At 36.6% G+C, this 19,701-nt stretch overlaps 2 protein-coding genes across 2 annotated transcripts in view; both read left to right on the top strand.

Moving 5' to 3' along the window:
• The window catches only part of mapk13 (mitogen-activated protein kinase 13), a 37,871-nt gene extending 31,699 nt beyond the window's left edge, over window positions 1–6,172 (top strand). Inside the window, exons 11-12 of the mRNA XM_056464024.1 lie at window positions 2,278–2,451; window positions 4,620–6,172. Coding sequence (XP_056319999.1) covers window positions 2,278–2,451; window positions 4,620–4,702 — 257 coding nt within the window. The 3' untranslated portion in view covers window positions 4,703–6,172. The remainder of the gene's footprint in view (window positions 1–2,277; window positions 2,452–4,619) is intronic.
• Window positions 6,173–10,388: 4,216 nt separating this feature from the next.
• Window positions 10,389–19,701, top strand: part of brpf3b (bromodomain and PHD finger containing, 3b) — a 42,451-nt gene continuing 33,138 nt past the window's right edge. Inside the window, exons 1-2 of the mRNA XM_056464023.1 lie at window positions 10,389–10,688; window positions 15,950–17,477. Of these exons, the coding sequence (XP_056319998.1) occupies window positions 15,985–17,477 (1,493 nt within the window). The 5' untranslated portion in view covers window positions 10,389–10,688; window positions 15,950–15,984. The remainder of the gene's footprint in view (window positions 10,689–15,949; window positions 17,478–19,701) is intronic.

Below are 19,701 nucleotides of genomic sequence, written 5' to 3'. Positions count from 1 at the left end.
CAATACATGAGATGATCACTGTCAGTTTGCAAGAAATAGAAGCCACTTCTAAAATATAAATTTCAGGTGTTGGTTAGGACAAATACTCCTTTTAATACAAAAAAATATTCTTTATGTCGCGTGCCATTGCTTTTATTTAGCACACAACTTAAATCAGCCTTTTTGCTCATAAGTCAGGCTCACTCTTGTTGATGTCGTCAATTTGGCAAACCTGTGCTTGCATGTGTTTTGAACCAGGTGTGCGATACCTAGTTCAACCACTGGGTGTCAAACTTACATACTGCACCTTTAACGGACTGTCAATAATTAACAGTGAACAATACTTACAACATTTATTACCTATATTAATGTCTTCATTTATTAAAAAAAATTCTAATTTCAATCAGCAAGAATTAAAATGAATGTCCTACAAATTGATGTGGTTAAGATTGAACAATAAATATCTAGATCTGAGCTCTAGAAATGTGAATTGGTTTGTGAATGAAAAGAATAAATATTTTTTTAAATATTAAAATGAGATTAAAACCATTATATTGTATAATACACCAGGAGCTCCGTCAAATACTGGGGAGCTAAGCTGTTCAGGGCTTTGTAGGTAGTCAATTAAAAAATGTAATTTATACGATATTTAAAAGGAAGCCAATGCTATGATGAAAGCACTGGAGTAATATGATCATATTTCTTTGTTCTAGAAAGCACTCTAGCAGCTGCATTTTGAACTAGCTTAAGTTTGTTAAATAGGCCAACAGGGCAACCGCCTAGTAACTCATTACAGTAATCTAACCGAGAGGTCATGAAAGCATGAATAAGCTTTTTCGCATCAGACATAGATAGCATATGTCGAAGTTTGGTAACATTTTTAAGATGAAAAAATGCAGTTTTACAAATGCTTGAAATCTGGCCTTTAAAATGACAGGTTGCTATCAAAAATCACCCCCAGATTTTTGACTGAAGATGAGGACTGAACTAAGAATCCATCAAGGGTTAGACAGTGTTCTAGGTTTTTGCGTGTGTGGTTTTTGGGTCAAATAAGCAAGACCTCGGTTTTATCTGACATAAGTAATAAGAAGTTATTAGTCATCCAATTTTTTATATCAGCTACACAATCTGTTAATTTCGTAAATTCATACAAATTATCAGGTTGAGAGGAGATAAAGTTGTGTATCATCAGCATAACAGTGGAAGCTAACTCCATGTTTTTAATGATATATAATAGTGACATACCGTGAGCCTCAAACACAATTGTTTCTTAATTCTCCTGTAAATACCGCAAGTATAAAATCCTAGTCAAAAAACAGGCCAATCAGAACAAAACACACACTACGTTGCACACAGGATCATTATTATCCATGCCCCAGGCAGCGTTTGATTTGCCACGTTTTCTAATGTTACAAAAATTATTTTCCCCCTGATTTATAAGTGTATCTAAGCTTATTATGTGGGACTAATGAGGCACTTCATTCGTAAACGTGACTGGCAGAACATGAATTCTGGGTAATGTTAGGCAGCAGGCAAGGAGATCTCATAGCTCGCTAAAAGGTATAATGTTTGTTTAACTATAACTTTAGTTAGTTTAACATGTATATTGTGAAATTTGCAGTGTAGTTTTCTAATGAGGCAATAGACACATTACACTGCTGAATTCAAATTTATGCACTGTGGCATATCACTCAGCTCTTAATAATTACAATTCTAAATACATCTCTGTTGGTCCCTTTTGTCTGGTGCAATTATAATTTAGTATATATTTCATCCACAACACATAACTCGGGTATAATTATGAAGACCGCTCACTCAATCCTAAGGTGAACTGATTATTTTGCACTTGTTTATTTCAGAGTACATCACAGTGTGTGTTTGTCGGTGAGGGAGCACGCACTTACAGGACTTGTGGAGCTTATTAATATTCATGACTGTTTCAGATATGGTCAAAACTAGCTTTTAATTGTAGGGATAAATGTTGTGGTTATAAACAAGCATATGAACAGTTTCTGATCTTATATAAACCAACTACCTATTATGTAGACATCAGATAACAATTTAGCATATTAAATAAAGCACTTTATGGCACCTCTAAGGGCAAATTAGAATAATTAGAATAATTAGTCCTAGTCATGGATAAAATAAGACGAAATAACTGACATTAATCTAACATTGTACTAAAAATGGCTGCATAATAATAATACATGTATTAGCTCCTGCTATGCTAATGCCGTTGCTTTGTTTCTGACACACTGTTTCGTCCCTTATTGCCCCTGCACTGGTCACTAACCTCAGCGGTAGAGCTGCTTGAGAAGATGCTGGTGTTAGATGCTGATGCCCGTCTCACTGCTGATGGTGCATTGGCTCACAGTTATTTTGATGGTCTGAGAGATCCAGATGACTGGCCGGAGCCTACTTCATATGATGACAGCTACGACAATGCCACATTGCCCTTAGAAGAGTGGAAACGTGAGAAACAGATATTACATACATGCTTGACTGCTATAAACTGCTTTATATTGACATACAGTGCTCGGCATAATTAAGTACACACCATTTTGCAAATAAATATTTGTATTTATTTATCGGTAAATATAGGTCATACAGTGCATCCGGAAAGTATTCATAGCGCTTCACTTTTTCCACATTTTTTTTTATTTTTCAACCTTATTCCAAAATGGATTAAATTCATTTATTTCCTCAAACAATACCCAATTTATTTCCTACACACAATACCCCATAAAGACAATGTGAAAAAGGTTTTTTGAAATTGTTGCAAATTTATTGAAAATAAAATAGCTGAAAAATCACATGTACACAAGTATTCACAGCCTTTGCTCAATACTTTGTCGATGCTCCTTTAGCAGCAATTACAGCCTCAAGTCTTTTTGAATATGATGCCACAAGCTTGGCACACATGTCTTCAGGAATCTTTGCCCATTTCTCTTTGCAGTACCTCTCAAAATCTATCAGGTTGTACAGCCATTTTCAGATCTCTCTAGAGATGTTCAATAGGATTTATGTCTTGGCTCTGGCTGGGCCACTCAAGGACATTCACTGAGTTGTTGTGAAGCCACTCCATTGACTTTTTGGCGGTGTGCTCTGGGTCATTGTCTTGCTGGAAGATAAAACGTCACCTTAGTCTGAGGTCAAGCACTCTGAAGCAGGTTTTCATTCAGGATGTCTCTGTACATTGCTGCATTCATCTTTCCCTTTATCCTGACTAGTCTTCCAGTTCCTGCTGCTGAAAAACATCCCCACAGCATGATGCTGCCACCACCATGCTTCACTTTAGGGATGGTATTAGCCTCGTGATGAGCGCTGCCTGGTTTTCTCCAAATGTAACACCTGGTATTCACTCTAAAGAGTTCAATTTTAGTCTTATTAGTCCAGAGAATTTAGTTTCTTATGGTCTGAGAGTCCTTCAGATGCCTTTTGGCAAATTTCAGGCAGGGAGTGGCTTTCGTCTGGCCACTCTACCACACAGGCCTGATTGATGGATGGCTGCACAGATGGTTGTCCTTCTCTAGTGTTCTCCTCTCTCCACAGGAGCTCAGACTGAGTGACAATCGGGTTATTGATCACCTCCCTGACTAAGGCCCTTCTCCCCTGATCACTCAGCTCATATGGCCGGCCAGCTCTAGGAAGAGTCCTGGGTGGTTCCAAACATCTTCTACTTACGAATGATGAAGGCCACTGTGCTCATTGGAACTTTCAGAGCAGCAGAAATTTTTCTGTAACCTTCCTCAGCCTTGTGCCTTGAGACAATCCTGTCTCGGAGGTCTACAGACAATTCCTTTGTTTTCATGCTTGGTTTGTGCTTTGACATGCACTGTTAACCCTGGGACCTTATATAGACAGGTGTATGCCTTTTTTAAATCCTGTCCAATAAACTGAATTTACCACAAGTGAACTCCAATTCACTGCTGAAACATCACAAGAATGATTAGTGGAAATTGAATGTACCTGAGCTCAATTTAGAGCTTCACAGCAAAGGCTGTGAATACTGATGTACGTGTGATTTTTCAGGTTTTTTATTTTTAATTAATTTGCATCAATTTAAAAAAATCTTTTTTTCACATTGTCATTAAGGGTTATTGTGTGTAGAACTTTGAGGGAATAAATTAATTTAATCCATTAGGAATAAGGCTGTAACAAAAAATAAATGTGGAAAAAGTGAAGCGCTATGAATACTTTTTGGATGCACTGTATATTTTGGTGCATTTGAACAAAACAGATTTATTAAATGCATAAATCTGATCTAAAAAAGATAATACATTTAAGTCTATGCAAAATATTGGAAAACAAAATTACAAACTTCAAAATAATTTCAACAATTTTACACATTTTTGTGGTGGGGGGGGGTCATTTTGTTTTTGTTTTTATTTCTATTTAATTTTTTTTTCTAACATAAATTTTGGTGTACTAAATTTGGACCATTATCATAAGTTATTTTGTCAGATGAGCTCCAGATTTGGCTTCAGTACTGACTAAACTAATGTATATGCACAAATAGAATATTGTATAGCTTCCTGTAGAAAATATTAATTTAAATGAGAGATTTGTAAGGGTGTACTCGTATATGCTGCGCACTGTATATTTTGTGTGTAAATATAATGTGATCATTTTTTTCACAGGTTTATCGTTTAAAGAAGTGAGAAGCTTTGTTCCTTTCCCAAGAAGGGACTCAAAGAGAAGAAACACACTCACAATGTCCTAGTGATAGTGGGTCTGATGCAGACACCGTACTGTATTGCAATTATACAATTTAGTTTATGCCTTGGGACAATTTTTATGCTTATTCACTCCAAATGTAAAAGTACAGTTAAAAGTCATAATTATTAGCCCTCCTGTGAATTTTCTTTCCTCCAATTATTTCCTAAATGGTGTTTAGCAGAACAGGGAATTTTTCACAGTATTTGTTATAATATTTTTTTCTTCTGGAAAAAGTCTTATGTTTTATTTTGGCTAGAATAAAAGCAGGTTTAATTAAAAAAAAAAAACATTTTAAGGTCAATATTATTAGCCCCCTTCAGCAATATTTTTTGATTGGCTAGGCAAGGCAAGGCAAGGCTACAGAACAAACAATCACTAATTACTCTTTAAACTTGCCTAGTTAACCTAGTTAAGCCTTTAAATGTCACTTTAAGCCGTATAGAAGTGTCCTTAAAAATATCTAGTCAAATATTATGTGCTGTCATCATGGCAAGGATAAAAGAAATCAGTTATTAGAGATGAGTTATTAAAACTATTATGTTTAGAAATGTGCTGAAAAAATCTTTCTGTTAAACAGAAATTGGGGAAATAGTATTCAGGGGGCTAATAATTCTGACTTTAACTGTATATGAATAGCAGTATTTTGTACAAAAACCCCAGTGTTTCAGGAATACACTCTTAAAAACAAAGGTCCCATAAAAGAACCATTTTAATTCCTGTGAGTAGTGTTAAGTGCATTTTAAGAATCAAAAAAAGCCTTTTCTACCATAAAGCACCTTTTGTGCGGTGAAACCATTCCAATACCATGCCAATAAAGAACCTTTATTTTTATGAGTTTATATCTGAGCAATCTGGTGAGCAGTTTATTTTGATGTAGTGGTAACTGTCCTACATTTATTGCCAAGTGCGGGGCACATTAAAGGGATAATTTGCTCACCCTTACACCATTTACTCATAATTTACTTCATCCCTGTGCCATCCCTGTGCCATTTCAGACTTTCAGACGGGCTTTATTCAGTGTTCTAAAGTCATAGAGTTGCTTGAATGAGAACAAAACAAACCTGTAAATTTTCTTTCTTCAAAAAAAATTTCCCTTCATATTTTCCTGAAAACATGCTTCACGTATTCAGAGGGTGATAGAATGATAACACTGTTTCTTTTCATTATTAAACTGTCCTTAAGGTGTTGTCAAGATAAAATGCTCTGAAGAGGACAGCCATTATAATGTCATGTATTTTACTGTTGTGGGAATTAATGTTCAAGTATTTCACATCAGTGTGTTGGTCAAATGGAATTTTTATAGAAAACATGTATATACTTTTATTCAAGGATTCAAGGATGTTACATTAATCAATTCATAAATGTTATATACACATCTACAAAAATAGAAAAGATGTTCTTTATGGTAATTATTGTACAGTATTGTTTTTACTGTATTTTTGATTCAATAAATGCAATCTTGGTGAACAAAAAAGACTTTGTTTTTTAATTGTCCAACCCCAAGCTAACCCATAAACTAAAACAGAAAGTGTATATTATCTATCCAGCTGTGGAAAAAACTGAGACCATCTGAAAAGTCGCTAGATTGTACAATCCATTCATTCACTCATTTTCTTTTCAGCTTGGTCCCTTTATTCATCTGGGGTCGCCACAGCGGAATGAACGCCAACTTATCCAGCATATGTTTTACGCAGCGGATGCTCTTCCAAATGCAACCCATCACTGGGAAACATCCATACACTCCCATTTACACACATACACTATGGCTAATTTAGTTCATCCAATTCACCTATAGCGCATGGGTTTGAACTGTGGGGGAAACTGGAGCACCCAGAGGTAACTCACGCTAACACAGGGAGAACATGCAAACTCCATGCAGAATTGCCAACTAACCCAGCCAAGGCTCGAACCTGCGATCTTCTTGCTGTGAGGCGACATTGCTACCCACTGCGCCACCTTGACACTCTTTACGATTTATAGTTTGATTAAAACATATTTTATGTTTTACTGTTGAGATTGAGGGGTGACACTGTGGCTCAGTGGTTAGCACTGTCACCTCACAGCAAAAAGGCTGCTGGTTCTAGTCCTGGATAATTTTAAACAATACAATAAAAATGTTTAACCTTAAAAGCGTAAAAAAAATTGGTCAGTGGATTTTCAATCACAACAACATAAAATTTTGTAATTCTGACTAATTGTCATTTTAATAAAAATTAATAGTTTAAATGACAATACTTGTATTTGAAATTTTATTAACCCTTATCAAAGAGCATAGTATAACCAAGAGGTGACACTCTGTTGCTTTGTGGGAAACAGCCACTAGATACCGCTAGTGTCACGCGACCGCCATTTTCGAATGAAAATTCCTATAGAACAACAGCACTGATACACTAGACAGAATGAATTACAATATTGAGTTAAATATGAGTGAAAATATTATTTATATATATATATATATATATATATATATATATATATATATATATATATATATATATATATATATATATATATATATATATACACACACACACACACGTACACCCCCTTGAAAAGTAACATTTTAAACAATATCTCAATGAAAACAGACAATTTCAAATGTTCACAAGACTGAATGTCTCGCCATGAAAGTACACGAAAGTAAGGTTAACAAAATAACTTGGATTACTATTTTATTTTTTAGCTGTACTCAAATTAGAGTGATACAAAAAAGAGTATACCCCACAACAAAACCTATCTAGTTTGTATGGCCCCCCTGGTTTTTAATGACAGCGTTAATCATAAATAAAAAATGATGAATTTATGTGTCAGAATTCAATCATTTTGGACAAAGGCTTTTTACATAACTTTATTAGTTGTTTTTTAACAGACAACACTGGAAAAAATACTATATACTATAACATAATACTGCAACAAAAAGTACTGTCAATCTATTATCAACAAATTTTGAAAGTCATATTAATTTAATGTAACATGCCAGTATTCATTTGTATTGTGCCAGTGTGTAAATCCGTTAATTTAAAGTGATTTCACCAAAAAGTGACAGTTCCAAGAAAACAAATATGGCTAAATTATATTAAACAAGTCTGTAGAATTTATTAAAAGTGCTGATAATCACCAGTCTTTGATTGTAAGTGTTGTATTGGCCTCTTTCAGGTTGTATTTTAGCTTTAATGTGCTTTTTAAATAAATAAATAAATAAAAAACAAAGCAGCTGCTTGCCATCGCAACAGCAATAAGATCCAATGGACGGCTGATCTCGTTCACTCCAAAATGGCGGAATCACGGGGCTGTTGCTGGGCATTGTTGTTGCAATGGAACATTTTATTGTGTCACCTCTTGGTGATTCTAAGCTCTTTGCCCTTATCAAAATCCCTTTAAGCTAACTCATTTTACTCAGCAGCCATCTTTGAAACGCCTCTCGGTCAATATGCTCATTCTCAAAATGTAGTTTAATGTAGCCCCTCCCCCGGAGAAACATCGGTTTATATAGATCGCTGATTGGCTCCTGCACTATTAGGCGGGGCTTCATTCGCCATATTGACCGTTACCCTTTTCCCCATTCAAAACTATACAAGTGACACGTCTTGTGTATTCCATAGTCATTGCCCTTATCAATATTTCATTCCTCCAAATCCCTTTAATTAAAGAAAAACTGATCATTTAATTGCTCTCAATTTTGCTTTCCCAACAATACTGTATATATTGGTTACCGATTAACCACTGTAGCTGTCTTCATTTAAACACACAAAATTAAATCAAAGACTATAAAATACACAAGACGTCACTTGTATGGTTTTGAATGGGGAAAAGTGTAACGGTCAACATGGCGAATCAAGCCCCGCCTACTAGTAAAGGATAGACTGACGATTCTCTGGGAAAGGGGCTCGGACCAGACGTGAGTTTCTGCAGATTTTGTTTGATTCGAATGTTTAGAAATGAAACTAAGGACAAAGTTGCTGTTTAATTTTATTGGGGATTCCTAATATTAAACTTAAACGTAAGCTTGGCAAGCAATTTTTGAGAATTTGATGTTTCCCTATTCAGACAGAATGCCCGAACAAACTGTCTGTGAAGTGCTTCAAAGACGCTCGCCGAGTGAATTAACTTGCCTTAAAGCAAAGTCCCTTTAGTTTAGGGCAAGTCATTTCACTCAGCGGCCATCTTTGAAACGGCAGCTCAGGCATTCTGTCTTAATGGGGAAACATCAAATTCTCAAAATGTAGCGTACGAGTAAATTTAATATTAGGAACACTAATAAAAAATTTTAAATATATTCTTTTTTATTTTATATATTAAGGTTTTAGTTGTCATACTCCCAAAATAATTTCGCATAAATCCGCAGATTTTAACAAATTTCACAGAAATAGCAAAAATTGTCCGCAGATTCTGTCTGGCCCTAGTTATGACATATTTGATTCCTCCATGTACCACTATAGAAAGCCCACAAACTAGTGGTACATGTACCAAGAATCGCTCTTGACATTGGTGGGGACATAAATCCCTAGACCGCATTGTACAGCACAAATTCTGTTTCACACTTTTAAAAACATAATTAAAGTACTTAATAATATGAAATAAACACTTATTAATACAAATAGCAATCCCATCCTATAATGCAAAAGTCAATTTACATGATTGTAGGTTTGAATGGAGAGAAATTTTGTGTGTGACTCAATTTAACTGTTTTATCCCGATTATTGTTTTTCATAATTATGGTGGCCAAAATCAAAACTGAATTTTAATTAATTGCACTGCCTTGGTTAATAGTATTGAGTAGCAAACTTGACTTGGTGCACATGTAGGTTAAGAGTTGACAGAGCATTACTTTATTTTGAAGTCGATTAAATTATTAGTAGAGACATTTTAGTAATTGGTGGATATTGGTGGAGACACGTCCCCTCCATCCACCACTGTTTGAGAACCACTGTTCAAGGATATTATTTGGGGCCCCTAAATGCCCACTTGCCTTGCTTATTGGTTAAATCCAGCCCTGCATTCCAGAATGATATGGTGTACAAAGTGATGGGGTATAAGAGTGTTTTGGCGTTTATTTGGCTGATTATATTATATAATATAAGACCAAGCATGTGAATTAAAGCACATTCAGTTCATTCTAATTACATGTTGACTTGTTTTAGTACCTCTGAAAGGTGTGACAGGATGTTCAGCGTGTCAAAATGATTGATTGGCTGAGACAAATGGCACCATAGGTTTTAAGTTGCACCTTAGTGTGAGATGTTATAAAATGTGGCATCTATCCATTTATATTTCTCATTTTATTGTTTTCTTTGGCTTTATTGTTTGTTTTTTTTGTGATAGCACATCCCTCAACTCAACTGTGCTTGAAATATAACCATGTCTAACTGTGTTTTGTACCTGCCTGGGTATTATATTTGTTGATTTAAAAGAAATGATACTCGTGTTTTGTTTATCTAGTAATATGCACACTTGGCCAGTCGAAGTAGTATGCATTACTGGTCGTGATGAACTCTGACCACAATAAGAAGTGTGTGGGAAGCACACACTCGTGTCTTTACATACTAAAGAGAAAACCTCCAACCCTTATTATGGGTTAAATAAACACTAACGTAATGCTTTATTAAATTAGTCGTAAAGCTGACAGAGTAGATGGCCTGCTTTTCTGAAGGGGCGTGTTCTTGCTATCTCGACTGAAAGCTCCGCTCGGCTCTGCCTCTGTATCTGGCGAGCCACTAACTATCTACCCAGGCAGAGACGGCTGTGGTAGCTGAAAATAGCGAGCTAGCCTTGCTGTTCCCCGTCTTATCTAACCCAAGAGTCGACAAGCAGCTAAAACGCCAGAAATGAACGCTAATTCATGAGTGTGCGGAAGACTTTTGTTGGAGGAAACTATGGAAGACTGAAAGACGGGGGACATTTTATAGGTAATTTTTTTACCGGCTTTTCGGCCAAGCCGCCAGCTCAAACAGCCTTCGCCTTCTCTACGGAAGTTGTGGTCGGAAAATACGGTAAGTTGTTAGGTACTAACGTTGTATTTTGTGTGTATTATCAATTTGAGTTGTGAGGTCAATGTCGATGATTGTTTAGCCGAGCGGTGTGTTTGGTTACCGCACGCGGGGTTTCTGTGCTTGTTACCCGGGCGAGAGCGGCTAACTAGCCCGCCAGCTTTAGCCGCCTCGGCGTTTCGATCGCTTCGGAGTTCAACAGTGAACGTATTCGCATATACGATCCCTTAGATTAATAGTTTTATGACTTGAGATGATATCGGCGGTGTTATTGTTTGTTTTTGTGCAAGGGGGTTATGAGGCAACTTCACTGAATCTGAAGTTCTGTTGAACTGTAAATATGGCTGACGTTTCGTTCTAGAATCTAGGACGCGCAACCTAACTATTATCCTGTGTGTTACTTTTTATCGCTGCTGATTGGTTAGAGGAAGGTGTTGGACGGCTGTGATTGGCTGTCGAAGTGTGCGGGCTTGGTAAACTTCGCAGCCTTTGGTGGTCGTCTCACTTCAGTGACAAATTCCTCAAAACTCCAGTTAAACTTTTGTGATATTTCTCTGGAAGTGTTTTTGGTTGTTGATGTGAATGTATAACTGCGGCGTGAACTTATTTTATTTAACAGTGGTTTTATCCTTGGCCCCAAGAGAGTGAACTGCTAGAGGCCTTAAGATAAAAGTCCCGCCCATTGGACAACGAAAATAAAAACACTAAGTTGGCGACCGGCCTGAACTTAATCCTTCCAATGAATTTGTCTAATCTAATGTCGTATACTAAACTAAACTAAATTAATTAAGCAATTGGTCCTTTTGCTTACTTCATACTGATTTAACTTAGGAATATATTGATTTGTAGTTTCATGTAGCACATGATAGTTGACAGCCAAAAGTTATATACAAAACTTTTTTTATTTTTAAGAATGTAATTAATTTATTACTTTGCTAAATATTTAGTAATGTTTATTGTTTACATTTTATGTCGTAATATTTTTATTGTTATATAACAATGTTATGATCATGATTTTATTCATAATATTAAGTTCATTTTGGTTTCATCATCAAATTAAACTTTTAAAAGTGGTTTTATTTGTGTGCATACGATGTTAAATGCCAGTAAGTCATCTATTTTATTGTTTCAAACAGCTTATGTCATGTTATAATATGTTATGCTGTTGAAGTCAGAATTCTTAGCCCCCCTTTGATTTTTATTTATTTTTTTTTCTCTTATTTCAATATTTTCACAGTATGTCTGATAATATTTTTTCTTCTGGAGAAAGTCTTTTGTTTTATTTCGGCTAGAATAAAAGCAGTTTTTATTCATTATTATTATATATATATATATATATATATATATATATATATATATATATATATATATATATATATATATATATAAATTATTATTATTTTATTTATTTATTTATTTTATTTATTAATTTTTTTGAAGCCATTTTAAGGTCAAAAAATTATTAGCTCATTTAAGCAAAAAAATTTTCGATTGTCTACAGAACAAACCATTGATATACAACAACTTGCCTAATTACCCTAACTTGCCTAGTTAACCTAATTAACCTAGTTAAGCCTTTAAATATCACTTTAAGCTGTATAGAAGTGTCTTGAAAAATATCTAGTAAAATATTATTTACTGTCATCATGAGAAAGATAAAAGAAATGAGTTAAAACTTATGTTTAGAAATGTGTTGAAAAAATCTTCTCTCTGTTAAACAGAAATTGGGGAAAAATAAACAGGGGGGCTAATAATTCTCACTGTATATAATTGTGCATATGTACATTATATATATTTTTTATTTGATTTAAAACTTAATACTTCAAATGGCAATTAATAAGTATATTATTGTTGCCATTGAATCCTTAAATAGAGTATCTTAATTTGTCAACAAATGATTCTTGTTTGTTCACACAAATCCTTCATTATTTCCAAACATGAACTGTTTTCTGCTTTGCTTACAAGAGTTTTGTCAATAAATTGTTACAGTTAATGACGTTTTAGTTCTTAGTATTTGTATTATGGCTGCTCAATATTGGGAAAACCTGACATTGCGATATTTTGTTTTGCTGTGATATTTATTGCGATATGAATACAATTTGACCAGATGGCTTGAATAGCTCTATTTGTGGAAAAAAAATTATTAATTTAGATTGGTTGGGTTGATTTTTGTAAGAGTGTGAATCAATTAATAAAAAATACGTAGACTAATTAATAAATAAAGCAAAGAAAAAAGATAAATAGTTTTTTTTTATGGTTTTCCAGAGAGTCAAACAGTATGTAGATACAGAAATTTATTAATGTAATATAAAAAAAAAACACTATAGTCCTCATTGCATTAATAAATCAGTAAACGTTTCTTTGTTAAAGTTACAAATGTTTTATGTTATTGTGCCCGAATGCTTTACACTTTCTTGAAATGCCTTTAAAACATATGCAAAAGCTAAAGTTTTGGTCTGTTATGGTTATACGTTGCAATAACTTTCATGTATTCTCAATTGTTGATCGACTGTAATCCCAACTTAACATTGCATATGGTAGACACACACATTGTGATATCGATGCTGAAACGATATATTGTGCAGCCCTAATTTGTATAATATTTAATATAATTTCTATATAATTTATAAACAATTTCTTTCAATAAATGTTTGATTTATTTTGCTGTGATGCACATTATTAATTTTATTATTTATAATTTATTTAATCATTTGGGACTTATGCTAGATTTCTGAATTGTTCTTAACATAGTGCACTGCAACTGTTCATCATCATATAAAAATGTATATATATATATATATATATTTACAATGTACAGTGTTTTTTTTTGTGTAGAGCAATAGCATTGTTTCAGTTTTTACCTTATGCAAAAATAAATGTGAAGTGATCGAGATGCTAAAGGGATTACGTCTGTTATAAGGATAATTGCCTACATAGTTATACAGCTTAACAAAGTAATGCTATTAAACATAAATACTTGCATTTATTCAAAACACAACAGTTATAATAGTAAATGCATTTCAAAACAAACATTCATCAGCATGTCACGATGTGTGTTTCTTCTGCCCACTTCCTGGAAAGAAGAGTGTACACATAGTATTTATAGACACATATAGGCCCATAGGTGATGTGAAAACTTCTCAGTGTTGACTATTTGGCATGGCAACTTGCAAGACAATGAATGAAAATAGCACAACACTACATTGTTTTTTGGTAAAACACTGAGAAATAGGACTGTGTGATATGGCAAAAATGTACTATCATGATACAAGTCATCTCATATCCTGAGACAGATGTTTATCGTGATATAGTGCTATTTTTATACATTTTTATGTAGTAGGTAGTGCTGTCGCCTCACAGCAAGAAGGTCGCTGGCTCGAGCCTCGGCTGGGTCAGTTGGCATTTCTGTGTGGAGTTTGCATGTTCTCCCTGCGTTAATGTGGGTTTCCTCCGGGTGCTCTGGTTTCCCCCTCAGTCCAAAGACATGTGGTACAGGTGGATTGGGTAAGCTAAATTGTCCGTAGTGTGTGTGAGTAAGTGTGTATGTGTTTCCCAGTGATGGGTTGCAGCTGGAAGGGCATCCGCTGCATAAAAAACAAATGCTGAATAAGTTGGTGGTTCATTACACTGTGGCGACCCCAGGTTAATAAAGGAACTAAGCCGAAAAGAAAATGAATGAATGAATATATATATATATATATATATATATATATATATATATATATATATATATATATATATATATATATATATATATATATATATATATATATATATATATATATATATATATATATATATATATATATATATATAAAAGGGTTATCACGAGACTGGAATTCGGTACCATTTGATACTGAAATTTAAAAAGCGTCAATTTCCCGCGAACATTTGAGCATTGTTGAACATGTTCTTAAACATTTGCCATTGTGTTCGCATGCTCAACAGAAATGACTGTGATTGGCTGTGAAGGTCATCAGTTCACCGAACTCACCTCTGTTTACTTTGTGTAAACACAGATACAGGGACACTGGAGCGTTTTAAAGTCACGTTGATCAGCTGGTTTGTTTATAAGCTGACATACGAGTGAGTCGCGGCTTTATAATGCTCCAGTGTCCCTGTATCTGTGGTTACACTCAGTAAACAGCAGTGAATTCTGTGAAATGATGACCTTCACGGCCAATCACAGTCATTTCTCTTGAGCATGTGAACACAATGGCAAATCAGCACTGTTTAAGAACGCGATCAACATCGCTGAAATGTTCGCGGGAAATAGACGTTTTTAAAGTTTTTGTATCGATTGGTACTAAATCAGCTGGTACAAAAATAGAGTTGGGATTTGGCCTAAATAATACAAATATATTTCATATCACAGCCTCTTGCGATTTTGCGATGTTTCAAATTGCGATTCGATTTTGATTAATCACACAGCTCTAGCTGTTATTCATGTTTCTGTCTGCATCCATGTAATAGTATTATCACGATACTGGAATTCGTTACTAATCAATACTGAGATTTTAAAAATGTCTGTTTCCTGCAAGTATTTGAGCGCTATTGAGCACGTTCTTAAACAGCTGATTTGCCATTGTGTTCATGTGCTCAACATAAATGAGCGTTTTAAAGCCACAATATGTCAGCGGATCACTCATCAGCTGATTAACGTGACTTTGATGTGTCCCTGTATCTGTGATAGGATGGGGGCGCGGCTCTGCTGCGGACCCAGTGCTTCACATGTTGTCACATTTCGCTTTTTAGTCTTGTTGGAAAGTTTGTTTTTGTTTTTTCGTTTTGTTTTATTAGTCTTAAATACTTATGTATAGGGTTTTAAATTGAGTTTTTAATGTGATATACGTGATGACATTGAATGTATTTGTGTTGCCTGTTTTTACTGTGATGTGTGTAATGTGAACGCTGATGTGGTTGTGTGGTGAAGCCAAATATCAATTTTCCACTTGTGGATAATAAAGTAAAGTTACACTCAGTTAACAGCGGGGAGTTCGGTGAACTGATGACCTTCACAGTCAATCACAGTAATTTCTGCTCAAATGTTATCAGGAAATGGAAGTTTTTAAAATTTAGGTATTGATTGGTAGCGAATTTCAATATCATGACAACCCTACCCCGTAATGGTGTGTGATGTTGTGACACCACAAAATAAACAGTGGAGCATAACATAAAACGACATCCTTTTTATTTTGTCCACATGATGTGTATTGTAATATTGCACGTCCTTACTGAGAAACCTTATGTTTGCTTGTCCACAGGTCACGGTACACGGGGCTTCGTGGTGTGAGTGCCCATGAGAAAACCACGACGGAGAGGAGGCCTGGCCGGGGCCCAGAGTGATGCCTCGGACACGGGTACAGCAGCCGGGGAGGAATCGCAGCCACGGTCACCCTCCCCCTACCGACTAAAGGTTTCACCCACCAGAGAAACCCTAACATACGCCCAGGCTCAGAAGATCGTGGAAGTGGACCTGGATGGAAGACTGCATCGAATCAGCATTTTTGACCCCCTGGTGGTGATCACCGAGGATGAGATGACTGCTCAGGATATCGCCGAGTGTAATAGCAACAAAGAAAACAGCGAGCAGACATCAGTGAGCACTGTCGTCAGCTCGCCACGCAGATCGGTAGCCAACAGAGGCAAAAAGAAAGATGTCAAGCAGTTATCTTCATCTCAGAATCACTGCTCCAACTCTCACGGACAGTCTCAGACGCAGTCAAGTGGGAACAGCCACCATGGCACATTACCCAAGCCCACTTTCAGAGAACATGAGTCTTATGAACCAGTGGAGGCGCCTCCGCGGCCTTCGGCGTACTATCGTTATATTGATAAATCCAGTGAAGATCCAGACACAGATGCAGAGTATGATATGGATGAGGAGGACGTGGCCTGGCTCGAACTGGTGAATGAAAAACGAGATTCAGACGGCCAGCCACAAATATCACCCGACACCTTTGAACTTCTGATTGATCGTCTAGAAAAGGAGTCGTTCTTAGAGTCGCGAAGCCAAGCACCCTCACAGAGCGTCATCGACGAAGATGCCTTCTGCTGCGTCTGTTTGGACGACGAATGTCTTAACAGTAACGTCATCTTATTTTGCGATATTTGCAATCTAGCTGTGCACCAGGAGTGTTATGGGGTTCCTTATATCCCAGAGGGGCAGTGGCTTTGCAGGTGTTGCTTGCAGTCGCCATCTCGCCCCGTGGACTGTGTGCTGTGCCCTAATCGGGGTGGTGCGTTTAAACAGACGAGCGATGGACGATGGGCACATGTTGTTTGTGCTATTTGGATCCCTGAGGTGTGTTTTGCTAATACAGTCTTCCTTGAGCCCATTGAGGGTGTGGATAATATTCCACCTGCTAGGTGGAAGCTAACATGCTACTTGTGCAAGCAAAAAGGTTGTGGTGCATCTATTCAATGCCACAAAGCAAACTGCTACACGGCTTTCCACGTCACCTGCGCGCAAAGAGCAGGACTTTTTATGAAAATAGATCCAGTTCGAGAGACTACTTTAAATGGGACTACGTTTTCGGTGAAAAAGACTGCGTTTTGCGAGGCACATTCGCCGGCAGTGAATGGGTCGGACGATGAAGAGACCGGGGGAAGGGTCTTGGGGTGTAGGGCTAACAGGGGCCGCAGTGCCTACACGCAGACGCCAGAGCTGAAGAAGCAGAAAGGAAGCAATAAAGTGGATTCTAAGCAACCGCAGAAGAAAGGGAAAAAAGAAGAGGTGTCCAAAAAATCCACAACACTGTTGGTCACTGTCCCAGAAATACCCACTCAAAGGTATGTAGTTGAAAATGCATTTAAATTTGAAACAATGGTGCTGTTTTATTTATGCATATTAGGGTTGGGCGATGTCGACCAATTTGGCATTGTACAATGTCTAATGTGAAACATCGCAATAGACAATGGCATCGCCGTCGTAGGCCACGGGGAATTAATTATTTATGAATAATTAATTCCTAACATAATTATTTGTAGCCTACCATTTCAACTACCTGACCTGCATGGTCTTTGTTTTACCCATTACCAAATCATAAATAAAGAAAGATAAGTTACACACAAATTACCACCTTTTAATCACTTTTTCCGTGGGACTTTGAGTGATCTGTGTCGTTATAATGGCTTCAACAAACTTGGTTAGTAAAAAGCTGCGCAACCAACAGGAACCAACCAACAGTATCTGAGGTTTTCGCTAAAATTGCTAAGTACAAGCGTGTAAGTGAAAGATTGAAGCAGTGTACTGACGCTGTGACACGTTACCTGATAGATTCAAAAGGCCGAAGAGTCACTAGATAGAGACAAGATTAATTAAATCTCACCTTTAACAACTATAGTGAGATGTGATCCATCGGTACATCCTTGATAAACTGTCCGACGTGCACTGCTCTCTGGGGTTTTGTGCTGTAAGCACCAGATGACTGCTGAAGCTCAGACGCAGGTATACGCTGCAGCATGACAGAGTGTGTGTGTGGTCACGTGATGTACGTTTTCAGCGGTATAGTGTGGAAGGAGGGCTTTTCAGAAATGCTGGATAAAACGTCAGTGTGGACGTGGATCGGTCTCATTCTAACATGCCATTTTAAAACGAAAGACGTATATAGTGTAAACGAAGCTTAAGTGTGTATTTTTCGCTAGCGGGTTGCTGCTGCTGCAACGAGGGGCGGGGCGGAGGATCATGATGCTGGCTTAGCATCGTGATGTCTATCGACCATCTGCGATTGACGATAGCATCGTCTATCGACCCAACCCTAATACATCTACATCACATAGCGGTCCCTTGTTATTCGCGGGAGATACGTTCTAAAAATATCCCACAATAGGCAAAATCCGTGAAGTAGTCACCATTATCAAATATATCTAAAATTATTATAGATGTTTAAGGCTGTAAAACCCATCACTACACACTTTATACACTTTTCTCAGACAGGCATTAACATTTTCACACATTTCTTTCTCTTGATTAAACACTCTCAAAGTTCAAACCATTGTAGAAAATTATGTCCAGTATTATAGAATGAAACCAAAGATCAAAACCATTTAATCTTCAGTGTTTATTCCGTAATGGCGCCCTGCAGCTGTGTAACTTCTACCCTCCTTTAGCATGTCCAGAAATTAAACTTCTTGCGTGATGGTTAGCATCTTCCTCTGCCTTTTGGGTACTACTGCAGGTGCCTTTGACGGTGCAAAGCACATCATCGACATTGTGGGGAGAAAACTAGCAAACAAACAGTACAGCACTTCAGAGTCACACTGCTAGTGATCGAAGATTTATGTAAATTTGGCAAGCTGGACGCATTCTGTACTCTACAGGAGACACGGCACGGAGCAGATTGATTGACAATGGTCTACAGCCAATCAGGACGCAGAACACAATGCACTGTAGAAAAAAAGCATGTCAAATTGTGTAAAACTGCGAGGCCGCGAAAACGCGGTTAAGTTATAGCAAGAGATCACTGTACATTAAGAAAACAGAACCTCCAACAACACATGAAAACAACAACAAAAACACACTTAAATGTGTAGCGGTGAACACTACAGACAAAACATTTTACACTAATAATAATAATAAAGATGTGGTTGGTACAGGATTTAACGCAGATGCTGTTGATTTGGAGGAGTTTACCAGTTTAGACAGTTTTTCCTCTCCTAAAGCTGAGGACATCGGAAATTTATCAAATAATGATCAACAGTGCCATCCTAAATACAGTGAATATAGTTTAACAATGTTGAACACAATGTACGTATCCAAAACAAAACTGGAAGTGTAAGCTGGGGGAGTAATAATGCATTTGGAACTGAAAGACGGATTAGGACTGCACAATAGTTAATAGTTAGAGTTTCAGGATCGATATTGCAATGTGTGCATGTGCAATAGTCACATCACAGGATGTGCAATGTTTAGTCAGGGTTATAGTTGAGCAGGAGCCACAGTTGAAAACACATGAGACTTGTTAAGTCACTGCAGAGTTGAATCCTAATGGAGTGTTTATAATTTGCTTGTGTT

This window comes from Danio aesculapii, chromosome 8 (assembly GCF_903798145.1).
Source record: "Danio aesculapii chromosome 8, fDanAes4.1, whole genome shotgun sequence".
Classification (NCBI taxonomy): Eukaryota; Metazoa; Chordata; class Actinopteri; order Cypriniformes; family Danionidae; genus Danio; species Danio aesculapii.
Note: the sequence above shows the minus strand (reverse complement) of the source record. Positions and strands in the feature narration are given on the sequence as shown.